An 18,600-nucleotide genomic window follows, 5' to 3' on the forward strand; every position below is an offset into this window, starting at 1 on the left:
AAATACACCATTTGATATTGTGGGTAGAGATGCCATCATTTCAGGACTGGTCGCATAATAATCTGCAAAATAGTAAGACACTTTGGTACATTGATACTATCCAAGAAATTCGATTAAAATGTAAATTATTATGGATTTAAGAAGATTTGTGTTCAAACTTGAAATTGATAACAAGAAATAATCCGCTGTGTTATCCTATAATGCTATTTCGAAGAAGTTAAAAACTGTGCCAGTATCAAAATCATTATCTCCATGAAAACAATATTGGTTTATAGGATTTGTTTTATTTTGTTGCGGTTAGCTTATGTAATTTCATATAATCCCAAATGTTTCACTGGATCGTGGAAATGAGTTGCATTCTGCATTGGCCCGTACACGATTCATTTCCTGTTCTGAGATTACTATTTCCTCTTGTGGATCTAAGCTGAATCACTTGGAAGACTACCCAAGAAAGCGAGGGGAATTATGTGAACTAGCAGACGACAGGAAACGGTTGTGATGCGTGCATGTATGGAAGCCACCTCGGTAATCCATTGCAACATTTTGTTGTAAGAGTCGGCAATTGGAATTCCTCGATGAATACGCCGTTCCAAGAACGAATGACTTTTTGCACAAAATCCATTACCAGCGGGATCGGTTAGATGGAGGACACTACAAACTTTCCTGGCATTTCTTCCTTCACATGCCAGGGGTTTTTCGTCCAAGTCTCAATCACGAAACACCATTCCGTCAACTGCATTTAAACATGAAGTCTTGCTTTGATAATCTGAGAACAATGAACTATATATTAGTCCTTTTCAGTTAAGGTCTGAAAGAAACATGCACCTAGATTGTTTCGTCTGCAATAGCAATTTGGTTCAATATTGGTAGTCAACAATGTTTTAACGGCTAATATGTTCATTAAAATCTCCAATAAAGAATAATCTCCTGACGTGAATCTGTGATAAAACAGAGGTGTGTTGCGCAGGGAAGACTGATTCAGAATGTCACGACTATGGACTTCATTCCAACCCAGTTCAATATTTGTCGACAATGTTGTATTATAGAAAATTATAGAATTTAATTCTCCATATATGTAATATTTCAAAACGATGCTGGGATGCATCTAAAGTCTCGATATCTTGATTTCTAGAAGCCGTTAATCATATTTTAAATGTAATTGGAAGAACATGTCAAAATATACCAAACGGAACTATTTGTCTTTACCTTGAATATATCTATGTTGTGTTTTACTGATTGTTTATATAAAGTATCAAAAATGAAAATATTGTTTTGAAGGAAATTCCATGACTGTTTCACACATATCAGTATTGTTAGGAACACCTACATTAAATCAAGAACTGTTCTTTTTTTATACATCATTATAATTAGTGTCACTGAACCAATAAAATTTGGTTATGTTTGTAGCACAATAAAGAATCGGTATTCCATTTAAACATTTAACTAGCCAATGAATGACATTGTATCAAAACTGGCATTTGCTTTCTCAAACACTGTTTAGAATACGCTTATCTATATCGGTACCTTTTATGTATTCAATATGTAATTCTGTTAACTGAATTAAAATTTGATGAGGTAATTATTGATCTGATAATTAAGTAGGAGTGTAAGAGGGTTGGTCATTGTAGTGTTTTACAAGCTTATAGATAAAAATTCTCACAATAATTGGAGGTTATCACGATTTACATATAATTGAACATATAAATATTTAATAATGTAAATAAGATTTTTTTATGTTTGATTATCGAAATTTGCCTAACTACTCAAATTTCACAAACGACATTGAATTGACCAAATATTAAAGGAGTGTGGTATCGGTTTCAAAAATACATTGCGGATATATTTCGTGAGTAGAATTATAATTATCATTTTTTAATGGCGTCACCTGGCGAATCAGCAATAAAAACACTGCAGTGTGGGTCGATCAGTACAACCTTTAAATAAACAATATTGAATGAGAGTACTAACTGCTTGTTCAGCAACCTGATTTCAATGCCTAAATGTATTTCATTTATATGTGCACAGTAACAGAGCGTAGTATAATATAAATAAGAAAAGTCATTTTCATACACTAATTATAAAGCACGTTTAATGTCAAAATTGACATGCAGATTGAAGATTTTATTATTGTCGATCCCCAACAATATTGATACTTCAGCCACAATCGGTCAGTTACTTAAATATTCTATCCTGTACGTTATGGATCTTTTCTTTTTTTTAATTATTTAATATTTGAAAATTACTAGTTTTCCTCAATTATGGGGATAGTGTACCTTTTCATTTAAACTTGACATTATTTCGAATTTAGTTTTAACTCTTTAGGCCCCTAGCATCACTGACGAATACTATAAGGGGAAAACTGCGGTTTGATACAGTTTAATTTTTGACTAGGGTTCTACTGAGTTGAATCCTAGATTTGTATTGAAAAGTGCTACTATCACTTGTGAGTCTGTTTACCATCATCGTTTTAGCACAGAGTTGATTTGCCAGATTTCTTTGTTTTGAAAGGTATGAAATCTCAATGTAAACATGTTAAATACAATAGGACAGTTTCTAGCACCAATAAGATCTTGTTCATTAATTCATGTTTGTGTATTATAATTCCGAACTAAAATACATGTAATATCATCTTCTATTTAGATATAATTCAATTACATGAAAATACGAAATATCGTACAACCAACAACAGAAATGTTCAGAAGTTATCAAACGCAGTAGTAAGACAGCTATTTTTAAAACATCAAACCACCCAAATAGGCATTGAAAGTTATCGCTTAAATTCTTATTTAACGCACGGAACATGAAACAATTAAAAAAACAAACACATGACATGCCAATAGAATCTTCATTCAAGCTCGCATTCAATGAAACTAAGGCAAGATATCAAAAACGAAAGATTTTTGCAGAAAATCATGACAAATGAAGAATGTGGAGGATGTTTCCCTAAAAGATTATTTGAAAAAAGAAATTTCAAGTAAACGATCATTTTAGTTTGCTTTCTACAAACATGCGTTCTACCATTTATGCTTTTAATCATGTATGTAACTGGAATACTTCAGGATTGTCGCAGTAATCTCGATAAGGAGAACTGTTTTTTCTCTGCTTGATGGCAGTGGAATGTTGACAATACCGTATATATGTAGATGGGTCCATAAAGAAGAGCTGCATTGTATTAGACTTCTATGTTACTATGGCTTCCTGGTACCGGTGGGAGGCAATGGGCAACTTAGTAATTGTATCCAGTAAACTGACAAAATGAATATAAAATCCGTGTAAATTATGACTCTACTTTCTTTTTACTTAGCGTTTGGTGGTCTTCGGATCACACCCGATACGGCGAGACGATTTCTTTTACATTAAATCACTTCTCTGACACCAGCAATACTAAGATATTAGACCACTAAAGGGTTATTAGGTGTGCGTCGTGTATAACGTTCGAAATGGAGAGAAAACCGTAACCAAGATGTGAAATATAAACTATTGATGAATACTTTAAAATGGGACAAATCATTTACAGTTTCAAGTAATCGATAAACACCTCTGCACACTAACATTGTTGGGTTATTCGAAACTAGTTTATATAATGCATTTGAAATGGTAATTTAAACTCTCACAAACACGGGAACAGGCTAATATAGGAGAATATATAGTTAAACAAACAAAATATTAACCTGACAACTGTCGGCATCACGGTGTAATCAATTACCCTTTACGTTATCTGAAACTCTCGTCATCCGTGATTGAAAAAATCTATCCGGTTACCTACATCGTAACACTTTGAATACATCCAGTCTAGTTATCATAATTTTTTCTATATTAGGATCAAATTATTGTCAGTATCAAAAAGTAACAACACATCAACTACCAGGTGAAATGTTCACTAGTCAATTTATGTCAATGTCAACACCCTTGCCATTTATTCAATTACTTATTTTACTTCCTTTGTTATTATTTGTGGTATTTTTACCATAAATTATCATTAATATGATATCCTTCATACAATGTGTTCTTTTGTGATCTTAAATATCATCAACGTCACTAACAATCCCGAATGGTTGTGTAACTAAAGAGGTTATCTTCGGCTTATCAAACAGCATTGAATGTGTATGTGATGTTATTTGTTCAATCTACAATAACTGAATGACAACATACTTTATCTGCCAATGACAGATTTCCTAGCTTGTGAATTCGCTAAATTGTTTTCGAGTGTATTTCCTAGTAGTGCACACGTATCTCAATTCTGAATCGCTGGTGTTAAAGAGTTTCAAATATAAAATACATAAATCACTATTTGACAGGAAGGTAAGCACATGCGACTTATTTTGCCCACTTGTCTTCTCAAACAATACGCAAAGGGAGATAATATTTTGATTTTCGACAGCGGAGTTAATCGGAGCGTGTTACTACAGCCTTATCACACCGAGTAAAGGAAATAACAATCACACCCAATAGTTCTACATCAAAGAGCATGTACATTTTATAAGTACACTACTGTCAGTCGAATGTAACATTAGATTACACCCGGAATGTTCTGTACTAAACGCCAAAAACGGTGGCGTGAAAAAGTCACGACATTCGAAGTGATTTCTTGACTTCTGTTTAAATTCTCATTAATATCTATTAAATGTCAAGCATGAATGTTAAAATCATCAAAGTAAAGGATAATATCTGACGGAAACATTAAACAATATCATTTGTGTTTAATATCATAAATCCGGATTCGGATCAAGGTACATGAAGATTTGGAAGTACTTTAACTTTTCTTCAAAGTGCACGAAACGCCACACGATCAATACGTCAACATAGGATTTTCTTGAAACTGAAAGTGTACTTAAATTTTAAGTGAGTGTGAGGGTAGGGGTGGTGTTGGGGGTGGGGGATTTATATAAGTATAAGGAATTACTGGGTTTTTTTAGAAGAGGTATTTATTGGGGTAGGCTTGTTTATCAGTTTCCATTGCATATTAGCAATCAATTATTTGTTCATACATACATCTCTATCTAAAAATCCTTTGTATATAAATTATCATAAGGCAGTCAAAACGTTGTATTGCATATCCACTCGAGGAAATATCTATGAAATTCATTATATTTCTATGGTACATGTTGATGCCATGAAACAATCAAGGGACGTCGTGTCTAAAACTGAATTGATTATTTCTTTGTTTTCTTGTATATCATTTTATGTATATCATCTGGATTTCCCATTTTCTTTACTTTTAAAGTCTCTGCATTTCCAATCTTTCGATAAGTAAGACCCCAGCAGCATGTAGGTAGCTGGACACCGGGAATACATTTTATTTTATCTTTTTTACATTACGTTAATGAATCTACCTGCGCATCGCCTACATAAATAGGTGTGATGTCAACATTTCATTTTTTCCCTAATGGAATGTTATAAAAGGTTGGCCAGGGGGCGACACTTGGCAGAAAATACATCCTGGCCGTGCTTCCTCTCCCTCATAGAATCCCATTTATCGCTGCCAAGCTTGGCCCTTCTGAATCTGTCTAAGGAGACTAGTAACTCGCACCTGTACGTAGCTTGACGTGCTCATTAATTGTACTGTCATGCCGTCATTTCGCGGTCAAGGAATGAAATAGTTAACACATCTGGCATGTATAAAGTTTTACTGAGAGAAAATAAAGTGCTTCTGTGCGCTTGTAATGTGTCGAAATATGTTGACTTTTGACTAAAATTTTGTTGAAATTGATGATAGCGCGCTTCCAAAATGACAATCTTCCATAATGCTTATATCTCTGTCTTTTATAACCTGTCGAGAGTGGCGTGAAATGATATTTTATCATCGTCTTGTTATCGTCGTGTCCTGCCAGCAACTAAAACACTATCTCCACGTCTTCTTCATATTATTTTATACAACTTGGTGATTTAAGTATTACTGACATTAACCTAACAATATCAACATCTACGTTAGATTATACTGGTAAATAATTTGTTTCACTTTTCCATCGAGGAATAGATAATAACATTTAATATGAAACAATAAAAAAAATGAAATTTTACAGTAAAATTATTTCAGTTCTCACTTTGAAGAGTTAACATTACTTGGATTTAATCTAGATTTCCTTGTTACGTATAGCCAAGGAACCAGAATACCTTTTCTTTTCCGGACACTAGGTTACAGCGTCCATGTTTCTCTCTTTTCAGGTTTTGTTGTAGTTCCATAGAATTTACTTCAGATCATCGTATCAATTACATTTAGTTAAGATAACGCTTTCTGGCGAAATGTAACTAATTAGATATGTACATATACACTCGATTTCATATCATTCAACCTTTTAAGAAAGTAAACGTAGGTTTGGTTAATCAGGATACGGAATAATGTAGACGTTTCAAAATGTATATTGTCTACTTGTTAGCAAACATTTAGGTGAATTAGGTAAAGCAAAGGAATGCATAATATACCTACCTCATAGCATTCAGTGTATTATAAAATCCAGCGTTATGAAATAGATGCATAGATGCAAGGAATATTATAACATATTTGATGTAATTAAAATTCCTATTCACGTGATATGAGCGGGTTATATAGTGTAAATGAAATTTAAAATGCCAATAATCGTCACAACAGTATTATGTCACTTTATGAGATGAAACGATTTTCATATGAAGAATGAGGTCACAGTAACTGAGTAATTCCGTATTTGCATCATGGTGGCCCAGTGTCTGTTCTAATTGACTCATTTTACTCTGGAATTGTATGCGAAAAAGCAGTAATTATTCAATATGAATTCTTATACGACGTAATCAGACAAATAGGATGACATAATAGGTACATGGTTTAATTTATTATTTGGCTCTACCGTATTTAATTCAAATTTTATCAAAGAGAGTCAGTATCTTGTGCATCTTTTGTTCAATATTGAAAAAGCTTCCAAAGCAAATTAACCGTGTCTAAGATAATGATTTTATACATCAAGGAGATTGCAATGAATTCCCTCGACAATAACATGTAATGAAACAAGTTAAGCGAAATGAGTGAAATTTCATTGATATCTGTCTTCATTGATCACTAACGTCTACATCTTGTATGCATATTGCTATATTTCTTATCGTTTTATACAATATATACTCTACTTATAGATATTACAGCTTATATATTCAAGGTTTTCTTTCTTACCAAATTATGTATTCCTCATAAGCTCATTGTGATGATCTGTGTGTGTGAGAGAATGACATTTCCCTATGCCCTATGTGGGTGATATGTGTTCAGAAATGAAAGGTCCTGATTTATAGAACTGCTTACCTATATATTCATAGCAGGACATAAATCTCCAAACCAATAAAAACCCAACATAAACCTACCACATCGAAACATTAAACAATGCGAACGTTGTATAAGGCGCCATAACATAATTCATATCTCTGAGGTTGATTACATTATAGTATTTTTTTTTTTTTGGAAAATTCTACCAGTTAATATTTAAGTGAAATCAGATACGACAGATTTTTTTCTCTCTGTGGAATGTGTGTAGTTTTTAATAGATTACTTATCATCAGAACTATTTCTGCTAAATTCAATGATTCCATTTTTTGAGTCGAAATGACATAGAAAATAATTTTGATATGGTTCTTCCTATCGTTTCATCTAATAAATAAATTGAACGTCATACCTCTAAAACAAAGTTCAGTAATAATGAAAGTCACGTGATCTGCAAATATGTCGGATTGAATTCCATTTGTGCTATGTCTTTTGTAATTGTCGTCTGGATGTCTATATTGTCAGCACGTGATGATGAGTTTATGCGATAATATATTATATATTAATATTATGAATAACTTGCACAAAACATTGTATAAAGATAATAATATGTTTTCAGACTAATCCATATTCTGTTAAATTTCTGAAGTGTTACATTGAACTTGCAATGAATTACAATGTATATACTATTTTATAAAATATGCTGCCCACACTTACTTTTGGTATAATGAGATATTGGCTTCAAAGTTCACGAAACGTAAATCATTTAATTGCTTTATCTAAACATTTACTTCGATCGGTTTGCCCCACGACTGACGTGCAGTATCAATAATCAAGCAAGATGGCGGTTTCTTCTTCACTTGGTGTTCGTTATATATGAGGACGTGTTAGCAACAATCGACATCATTACAAAGAACAAACTAGAAGTTATTTATGTATAATTGATAGAAAAGCGAAACAGCACATGTCGTGTTGTCTAGGAAAATGATCTATAGATTGCCCCTGTCTTATTAATTATGACACATTAACCTTAGCCATTGGCAATACATCATGATAAACAAGAACCGTCTTCCATATTGTCATATATGTTAACTTCCAACTAGGTCAGGATTTTTTTCTAAAGGCAGAATGGCTAATCATCCAAGAGTTCCTCCGAGTATTTACCCATGCTACGGGTCCCGTATTTCACAGTCGCTGTGTATACGTCTCTTTACTGTCTTCTTTTATTTTTGCTCTATTCCGATTTTTTGTCGTCTGCACTACAGTGCTGAACTGCACTTTATCAACCGTAATGTGTATCAGAGGTACTTTATGGAAGGGTTGATGGTATTCCGGGCCAAAATGTCACCTGATCACTGCACATGGAGGATTTAGCGCACAACATATGGGATGCAGCCTTCTGTACCTACCGCAATATTTCCTGAAGCCAGAGAGTATTTTTTTCTGTGATTTACCACAACGATAGCTGAACGATACTGGATTTTCACAAGAAATGTTTCAGATTGATCTTTCACGATAGATCTGCCAGAGGATCAGCCATTGATTATTTTCATTTCCCTTGTTCACTGTAGACTATCAATATAAAAGTATTTCTCATTAATTACAATTTTCTCTTTAGCATATTTAATTTTAGTGTCAACATTTTAGGGTTTAATGATTCAATCTAACGCCAGATTATTGATGTGAGTTATTATCTGTTCAAAGCAATTTTTTATTTGGAATCTAGCATTATGCAATGTATTACTGGGGGCATCCAACAAAAACTCATCTAATGCATCAAGCCTTTTTGCTAAATTGCCATCTTGAAGGTGGGGGTTAGCAAAGACCTCCAGCATTGTTCAGTGGCACTGAGACAAAGGAAATGTGAGAGTGAAATAAGATCACCTTCATGAATTAAGCTCACAAACATAATAATGAAGCTATGTTTATTGCATCAGACTAATTGCGAATTTAGTGATCGTTACCATAAAACCGTTTTACGATCAAATTCTTCAAACGTGTTGACACATTACTTTTTCATGTTGGACATTGTTGAGTGATTTGAATCTGTAGTTGTTACGTTACTGTCAAGCCACCCGGGGTAGCAATGAGAAATATACACACATTGTTGTTTGTGTATTCATTGCTTTGATATCGTCCGAATGAAAACGTTCAATGACATATCAAACAAAGTTGATGTCAGTGATGACTGTTATCAAAATAATATTGCTTGATACATTTATGTGATATACAAATGAGACATTTCATCGTATCACTGCTTTATTTCATAGTACTGTTTACCTTTCTATATATCAATAACATTGTCTTTATCACATTTTCTTAAATACAATTTTCCTCCAAAATAAATTATTCCTTTTTTTCTCCCTTTTTTATTATAATGTTGGATTTGTTGCTCAGATTTATACCTATAACCATCAAAATTTAGATACTACTTACTAATATGCATATTCATATAACAAGGTCACTCAGCCAATTCACTGATATATCATACTATATGTAGGTCAGATTAAAAGTCTGGTTTCATGTAAACATTCTAATATATATATATATATCAACTAAGCCAAAGTTTAATTTCACAATATCCACTGATTTCCAGACACACTTTCGTCCAACATTTTTGACTGACTATTCTAATTCGTTACATAATCTGTACCATAGCAATTTCTACACTCTTTTCTCATCACAGTAAATGATAAGATTGCTTTACAAGTAAAACACGAACTTTCGTCTGGCGATGAAAGTGAGGTTACACTTGTCACAAATATAGCTCTAACCGGTTATCATGTGTCAAGCTCCTGGTTGTGGTTATATATAGGATAAGTAACTCAATAGACTGCACTCAATACCACTGTAAACAATATCAAATCATGCTACACAATTTATAAACGTGTACAATAAATAGATCAACATTATCAAGTATATAGCAATGAGTTTTATTAACCGAGCACTCAGAGAGCTCGTCCTTTTATATGCACTATTAAGTATAAGGAGCTTTCCATTACAGTTAATGATGGCAATAATACCATATATGTTTACGTCAAGACCGTTGTCAATAAGTTACGACATAGGTACATGAGCAAATCACGTTTACAAGCATTTCGTTGTGCTTTACAAGATATCGAAATATCTATGTGATGTAAATGATTAACAACAGAAGACCTCATTTTTTACCAATACCAACATGCTGCCTGAGTATGGTTCTGTATAACCTGGAATATTGGTCATTGACATATCTTAGATAGCAGACATTTTTTCTTAATAAATATACATTTAGAAATGTATACCATTCTTCTATATGTTTAATGTAAATAATTGTTGTCTAAAATCAAATCGCCGACTCATGATTGTGGTAAAACTTTTGAAGCTATATGTATATTTGATGGTTGGAACGCACAAAATATTTTCTTTAATACATTGTATAAATGTCATTTATTACAACTGTCATGAAATACAAGCGTCAATTTCTCACGTTACACGTCTCAACATCACCCGCCTATTCTGTGTATTTAATATGAAATTTATATGTTTTCTCTAAACAGCTCTCAACTGCCTACAACACTTTTATTCTCGCTGTCAGATAGTGTCAAACGAAATGAGCCGTGAAAGATCCTTGCTAGATGTTTGACCTAAACGAATACATCTCTTCTTACACTGGTATTGTCCGAGCACTGAAGAAAAAACCAGGCCCTGTCAATGATATATAAATATTTGTAAATGACGATTTAAGCGGCGTGCTTCAAAACTGAAATATGTTTGTCGTTCTGGTCAATTAAGCGTGTGACTATAAAAAAGATTTTAGTATATGCCCCGTGGAATGGCTGTAAACTCGTCAAATAAAGTGTTATATGTCAAAGACATGGTTTGTAAACGAGTGATGAAGCTACAATAAATTGGATTCAGGTCCCGATCAGTTTCCATATTACTAGAAATTCGTTTATCATAAACACGAGGAAGTTTATCGGATAGATAAATTTGTAAATAGTGGAGTATTTACAAACATTGTGTTAAACGTATGAGGAATTTTACACTGGCAAAGATAGTTTCGAATTAAGTTTTTGTCAGACCTTCTGGCTTAGATATAATGAATTAACATATAAAAAGTATTGCCAAATAGTAAAGCGAGCAAAACTGTTGATATTCAAGCCCGTATAGACACTTCTCCACTCGAGTTTCTACTGGAAGTAACGCAAGATCTACCGTATTGCTGTTATTTCACCATGCTTCAAGCATTGACATTCTAATCACTATTTTTAAAGGAGACATAAAAAATCATCCGATTATCTTTATTGATATCTTACGTCACTTACCCATAGCATTGAAAATGCAATAAATATCTATATATATAAATTATAATGGCAGTGTTTTTTATTAATGGAATCAAGTTACACACCAAAAGGATTGCAACGTGTGAGATGACGTATTATTTAACCTTGGATATCGTTTGATTTTTGTTCCTTTATATTCTTTTTGAAAATTTAGCAATATATTCAGGTAATCAATAAAACATATATTATTTATCAATAAATTGACATTGTTTACGTTTGTTTGTGTATGAGATTGATGGGTTAATATGTTGATGGTATCAAACAACGTGGTCGTTTACTTACAGTATGTACAATTATATTCAAGTTTGGTTATGAAAAGCAAATGTAAATAGTTTAGCACCAATCTCATTATTTTGTGTAGTTTGAACTACAGCTGCGAAAAAGTCAGCGTTTATATTCAACAATTACACTGTTTAAGTAAACCTTCGTGTTAAGATATAGGGTTTATGAAACCCATTTTATAACAAACAAAATTACAAGATTACATGACATGAATTACGAAATATGGTAACAGATATAGTGTGATTTCGATATGAATTACGCAAAAATGATACCCTAGTTAATCTCATCAATCACAGAGGTACGAAACACAACATAGTGCATAAATAATCCCAAATGGTTGTTGTTAAGTTAATTGTTAATTAGTTTGATAAACGGACTTTAATTAAAACATCGGTGATTTAGTAGTATGTAAGTAAATAACGTTTAATTGTATAAAGATGTATTATCTTTAATGGGTTACGGTATTAATGAAGATTACGACTTGGTATTGTAGAATGTTGTTTCTCCAAAGCACTTAAGTACCTACCGTGGACATACTTCGTGTGTATATACATTTTAAATATAGTTTATCCTAAATGGTTACATATCGTGATATGCATAAACAATAAGTCTTGTATTTACATAATACCCAGCACATACTCTGTATAGGACATGTAAATACACAACCAAATATTTCTTGTAGATCACCAAGTACGTTTGTCTGCGTCTCTCACTAACATAACTTTTCACGAATTCACGATATACACAAAGAAAATTCCCAAAGGCCAAAAGGTGAATACTTGTTCTTTTTTAGGATGTGAATACTAGAAACGATACACTGAGTAGTTCGTCTAAACATTTCATTATATATACAATTAAAATCGACCGAATACGACCCTTGAGTCAAGTGTCGCACGCGAGACTGTGCTTTCTATCATGTCACCTGAGGTTCTAAAGTCAAAGTAATATAGAACCTATCATTTAACCTTGGCTGTTTCATCGTTTTGTTTCGTGCTGGTCTGAGGCACGTCTAAAGCAAATAATCATTGAAACTGAAAATTGGTCTCATATAGTCAGTCACAACAGGCACTTTAAGTGGTATCGTTGGTGTAAGACAATTCGACAAATGATGATAGAATGACACTTTATGATGTATCATTTCTCAGTTTATATTTTTGTTGTTGTGAAAACTGCTACTTATGGACTGGATTTAATTCTTCTTTATTACTATGTGGACACTGATACATCCTATCAGATTGATCCTTGCCCATGATACAATTATTCCAACGCAGAACAAACCTATACCTTTCCACCAAACTTGACTTAGCTAGTATACACTACAATAGTTTTAGGTAACTCGCTAGCTTGGCCTCCTGACACTGTCTGACTGCGTTACGTTCGACCATAACTTACCTGTAATTACGACATATTAGTGTGTCTACTTACAACTTATCTGGTCGTTATAGTGTATGAAGACATGGGTAAATTAGAAGTATAATTTGAATGATAAATTATCCTCAGACTTCCGCAAGCCATACTTGTAATTATCAGGATAGAGAAAGACGGCTCTATCCTCAAATATTCACTATATTAATTATTGTCTACTTCTGATGTTGGTTTTAGCATTTGTATGTGGTCTCTATGTGCTCACGTCGGGTCAACCTGATCTCGGCCATATCCTGACATGCTTGAATGATGAAAAATGCTAAAACCTCCTGAAAATTCATTTTTCTTTTGATTTCGAAATTCCAAAATCACTTTTTGAATCCTTTGTAATCAAATTAATGTTCAAAGGTATCATATGATACTATTTAAATGCATAGAAATATGACAACTCTACAATGACTTTATTATAAAGGCGTTTTCATTCATTATACATTATAATACTTTGTCACCCCTGATTTCGTAGGCTATAACCAGATATTAGACGACTAGAGGATGACGACACTGCATCTACTAAAAAATATTCGTTGTAGAAAATAAGTAACTACTTATAACTGCCAAGGTCTTAAGTTTTAATAAAATTATAGGAACGTTATTGAAGAGTCCTAGAAGGACGAAAAATGTGTATGATGCAGTTGTATTAATATTTTTGTATTCTAAATTTGTATTGAAAAGTTGTCATTCGCTTGTGAATCTTTTGTACAATTTTGATATTTATATGGCTGTTACGCCTCCATGTAGTCATGTAACTATTACGTGCTGGAAACAAATTATATTTCAAGTGTACGTTAGTACATTCGATATTTCTTCTACAGAATATTGTATATACTAAAGATAACGGTTTAAATTTGCTTAATATGAAATAATAGCCATGATTCAAAAACACCAGCGTGTCTAACCAGGTCAGTTCTACTTCTGAGGCGCCCAGTGTGTTATTCCACGTGAAATTATAAAATATAAGTTTGTTTAATGCATTTCTATAAAGTTGTCAAACAAGTATGTCACTCTGACTAGAAAAAAAACTAATCTCTTTATTTCATATATAAGCTCGTCGTCTCAACGGGAGATTATGATAGCATCTGCTGAGGATTTCGGTCATTATGATCAGAATATATGTTAAGTTAGGTCAGTGTCTCTATTTTGCATTATACAGAAGACAATATGATTATATCTGGGAGAAGCAGATGTGTTTATCTGTGTCAAGCTAGATCAAAGCCATAACTTTGATTTTTAACCAGAGACAGGATGATTTCGAAACAGCTGTTTCTTATGAAGTTAATAAGACTATCCCTTAACAATAAATGTATCCACCGATACTGCGTGCTGATTGATTTGGTTAAGTAAGCATAAACCGCAATTGTTTAAAAAAAAATAAATACATATATATATTTACCAACACAGTCTCAATATGTCTTCCTCAAAGTTAATGTTTCTCGTCATAACGTCATAAGAATTTTGACGTCATTTGAAAAGTGAAAATATATAAGTTTTATCTTATAACAGTTGCGAAACAAGTTGTTGCAGCTTATACCTATAGTTCTTGGTGGCCCGGATGTTAGCGCGCCTCTTATTGTGTGAGGAAAATGGAATACCCGTGGTTAACCAACGTGGTCGGGCAGGAATCGAACTCCGGGCTGCAAGCGGAAAGGCGAGTGCGTTACCGTTGCGCCACCGCGCCATCCGACCACCCGACAAATGTATAAAATTATTCACGGTTTAAATCCGATTCAATATTGAAAATGTTATACATCTATACGTCTGCAAAACAATCAGATATACTTACCAGATTTTTAATTATACTTTATTCAGAGTACGCGGCTCTTTCCGAGACGACTTATGCTGTGAAATCTGATGTCCAATACCCCTGATTTGAACTCTGTATGCATTACTGATATAGGTAGTAGGCGTTCGTTATACACAAAATGTAAAACATTTAATAGTGAATATCGCGGTGTTTAAGGTGTTTAAGGTTAACATAGATGGAATACTATTTGTGTAATGCTGTAGAACCTCACAGCAGACACCGCCATGTATGTTAAATTATCTTTTGACATACTGTCTTAATAAGGTGTTGCTACAACAGACATCAGGTTGACTTTCATTGGAAAAAAGATGGATAGTGAGGTAGTGTTTACGTTGTTCACATTTATCAAAATAACACCTTTTATGTTCTCAATAATTCGGAAAACGATCGTGAAGTTGCCTTTGACAATAATTCGTTCCGGCCGACTATTAGTATTCATTGAGTGGTTCTCATCCACTATTAAAACTTGAGTGGGTGTTAAATTGAATATCTTGAATATCGCAAGGTGAACTTATTGGCAAACTTAAAGAAATGAAAACAAAAGCACTGTTAATCGTTTATATATTTATCATTTTGTGCAGACTACAGTTTTGATACAACTGATTAAAGTAATGATTATTATCAAAATTTAAGTTACCTCCCTTGAATCTTTTTATAAGTGAACTTTTAGGCATATCTTCAATCAGTGCAAGACAATCACGAGGGGAAAGAACAAAGTGCAATTTATATTACCGTAAAGTAATTTATCACATAACAATACGATTATGAGATTACAATGCGTGTAATCGAGTCTGTATATTTAAGTTTTTTTATATAATTTTTCTGATGATGTATAGCGTTTCTTAGACAATACATATTTCATATGATGCAACAATGTAAAACTATGCATACATCTTGTTATATTGTTACACGGCGTAATGCATTTATCTTGATGTGAATCACACATGTAAAGCTGTTGCACAGCTCGAGAGGCAACACAGCGAAATCTGTTATCGCCTTGTAACGCGTGGCGATTCGCCTTCACACTTCTATATATTCTGTATCGATTAAGCATTCAGAGATTTTTTATGCTGTCATAAAAGTATCTAGATACCATAACATCACACCTTGGCGATACAGAACGTTGTATGAAGAACAATAAACGTCAAAATGCGAGACCATTGTGACAGCCACTGTCCCAGATTGAAAGCTCCTTAAGGTGTTACTAGGATGACGAGAGATATGGAAGTTTTTTTTAAATGTATATATTTATATTAGGTATTCCATCGAAACAGCTTGACGTGTTATGATAACGAACATGGAACACAGGAAACAGTCTTTGATCTTATTAATTGTCTTCTATTGTTGTCTGGCCCGCCAGAGCACATCACAATCAACATGGCAGGGTCGTAAACCTGTTACAAAAGTTGGCGCCTTGTCAGTCGAGCTGTCGTTTTGACGAGATCTCGGTGCCGCGAGACTTGATGCGTGAATAGGAAAATCGGATTGTATGATTCGCTATCCATCATCTGTTATTATATCAAACATAGTAAAATTCTACTATTTGATGAGCGGACAGAAATACCTGTTGTAAACTTCCATGATATGACGATTTGATGACTCGAACGATAATATTGTCATACAATTGAGATAAACTAGACATATGTTTATAAATAGATTCCAGATATGCGTATACTATATTTAGCTATTTATAGCAAATGCTCGTACTACCTGTCAAACACAAAGATGTAAATTGTAAAATTATCCTTATCAATAATCATCAGACTTAAGATATTGAAAACATTATTTCTGGATTCTGGATGTTCTATTAATCGTTTTAATAGACAAAGAATGCACAAAAGCCAGACAACTGAATAGCGCCCTTTAATACAAATTTAGATAACAAACTTGTCAGTCTTGTTTGTACGGCAACTACACAATTCGTAAACAACCTCAGGCTAGAATAAAGGTACATGCAACGCCATTATAAATAAAGAAACAAGAAAAAACATGAAAAGTACAACATATCCTTAAATAGATTTTAGTCCTCTCAAACATACATAACGGCTGTCTCTCGCTACGTTTGATCTGCTAATAAAACTATTAATATTCATCATGATTACGTTATCTAATGTTCTCGATTTGTTTACATTTCACTTTAATTGTGATATTATTCATGTATTGTATTTTTTAGAAGAGAGAGGTCGGTGACTAAAGTGAGATTTCAATGCAATATTTCATTTTCGGAAACAATTTATATCTTTCAGAAACTGCAGATGGCGAATCGAAAAGATCAAGAACATCATATACACGGCACCAGACTCTTGAATTGGAGAAAGAATTCCATTATAACAAATACCTCACAAGACGCAGACGAATTGAAATTGCGCATGCGCTGAATCTCACAGAAAGGCAAATAAAGATTTGGTTCCAGAATCGAAGAATGAAATGGAAAAAAGATCACAAACTCTCTCATATAGCCAAAAACATGAACTTCTGTAACGCACTGGAAAAAGTTTCACAAGAGCGGGAACATAAAGGGACCTTGTGAATATGTAGTATACTCAGACTCTATAAACAATGTGACATATCGTTTACTGACACAACAGTTGACGTGATCAAGGTAGCGTCATAAGTTACGTCAATAATAATATGATGATGTCGTCACGCAGATCAAGCTGGTGAAGGCCCAAGCACTTGCTCCTCAAAGAAACAGGCGATATCCACATTGGATATGTACCAGATATCCTATTCTGAAGAGCTATCCCGGGTTCAGTTCAGAGAGTGTAAATGGTGGTGTCAACCGCAAACACACTAAATTAGTATCCAGATAATTAACGGATACATATGCTTTTGGACTTGTCCAATCAGCTATTTTAGTGTTATTTCAAACGGACAAAAAGATTGTAGAAAAATGAATAACATCAGCTTAACTTGATTAAAAGCGAACTATTTGTAGCTAGGTTTTATATATTTAAGTCTATTTGTTTGCTTTTAAGATACATGATTTCACCTTTAAGTTTAATAATGATTCATAATAGAATTTTAAATATTCTCCTATTATGAATATCAGGGAAAGACTGCTACAAGCAGATATGTTCATTGTCAATCATAAGGATATGATTAGTACAATCAGGGTATGTGGCTCGATCTGCAGATTATTCAGTATTTTGACATAAAGTATGTAGTATTCAAGTCAATATGAACGAGAAAGTAAATAGCATGGAATAAATGCAGAGAAACGAATGTGAGAAACTGTGTGTAGGCGTTTTGAAATAGTGTGATATGTATGGGTGGAATTTTGTAAATGAAAATCCAGATATTGTAGTGCTCATTATGTTGGATGTGAGTTGTTCATTGTAACCTCATTAAAAGGACACATTTTGTTATAATAACATACTAATGACACGAAAATAACATTTTAATTTTGAAATGAACATCATCTTAATTTAACATCACTGCAGAACATAAAGATATAACACGACAAAATACTTCAAATTAAAACGCACGTAAATTCAATCTTATATACAAAATGTGTCCCTTTGATCAATTTCGAAATTAACTACTGA

The 18,600-nt window shown here is 33.3% G+C and overlaps 1 protein-coding gene across 1 annotated transcript in view; it reads left to right on the forward strand.

Moving 5' to 3' along the window:
- The window catches only part of LOC132557347 (homeobox protein Hox-B4-like), a 29,713-nt gene extending 12,131 nt beyond the window's left edge, over positions 1 to 17,582 (forward strand). The window contains exon 2 of the mRNA XM_060221835.1: positions 17,299 to 17,582. Coding sequence (XP_060077818.1) covers positions 17,299 to 17,582 — 284 coding nt within the window. The remainder of the gene's footprint in view (positions 1 to 17,298) is intronic.
- Positions 17,583 to 18,600: the final 1,018 nt, after the last annotated feature.

Source organism: Ylistrum balloti, unplaced genomic scaffold, assembly GCF_031769215.1.
Source record: "Ylistrum balloti isolate Yb309-2 unplaced genomic scaffold, AGI_CSIRO_Ybal_v1 Utg370662, whole genome shotgun sequence".
NCBI classification, from domain to species: domain Eukaryota; kingdom Metazoa; phylum Mollusca; class Bivalvia; order Pectinida; family Pectinidae; genus Ylistrum; species Ylistrum balloti.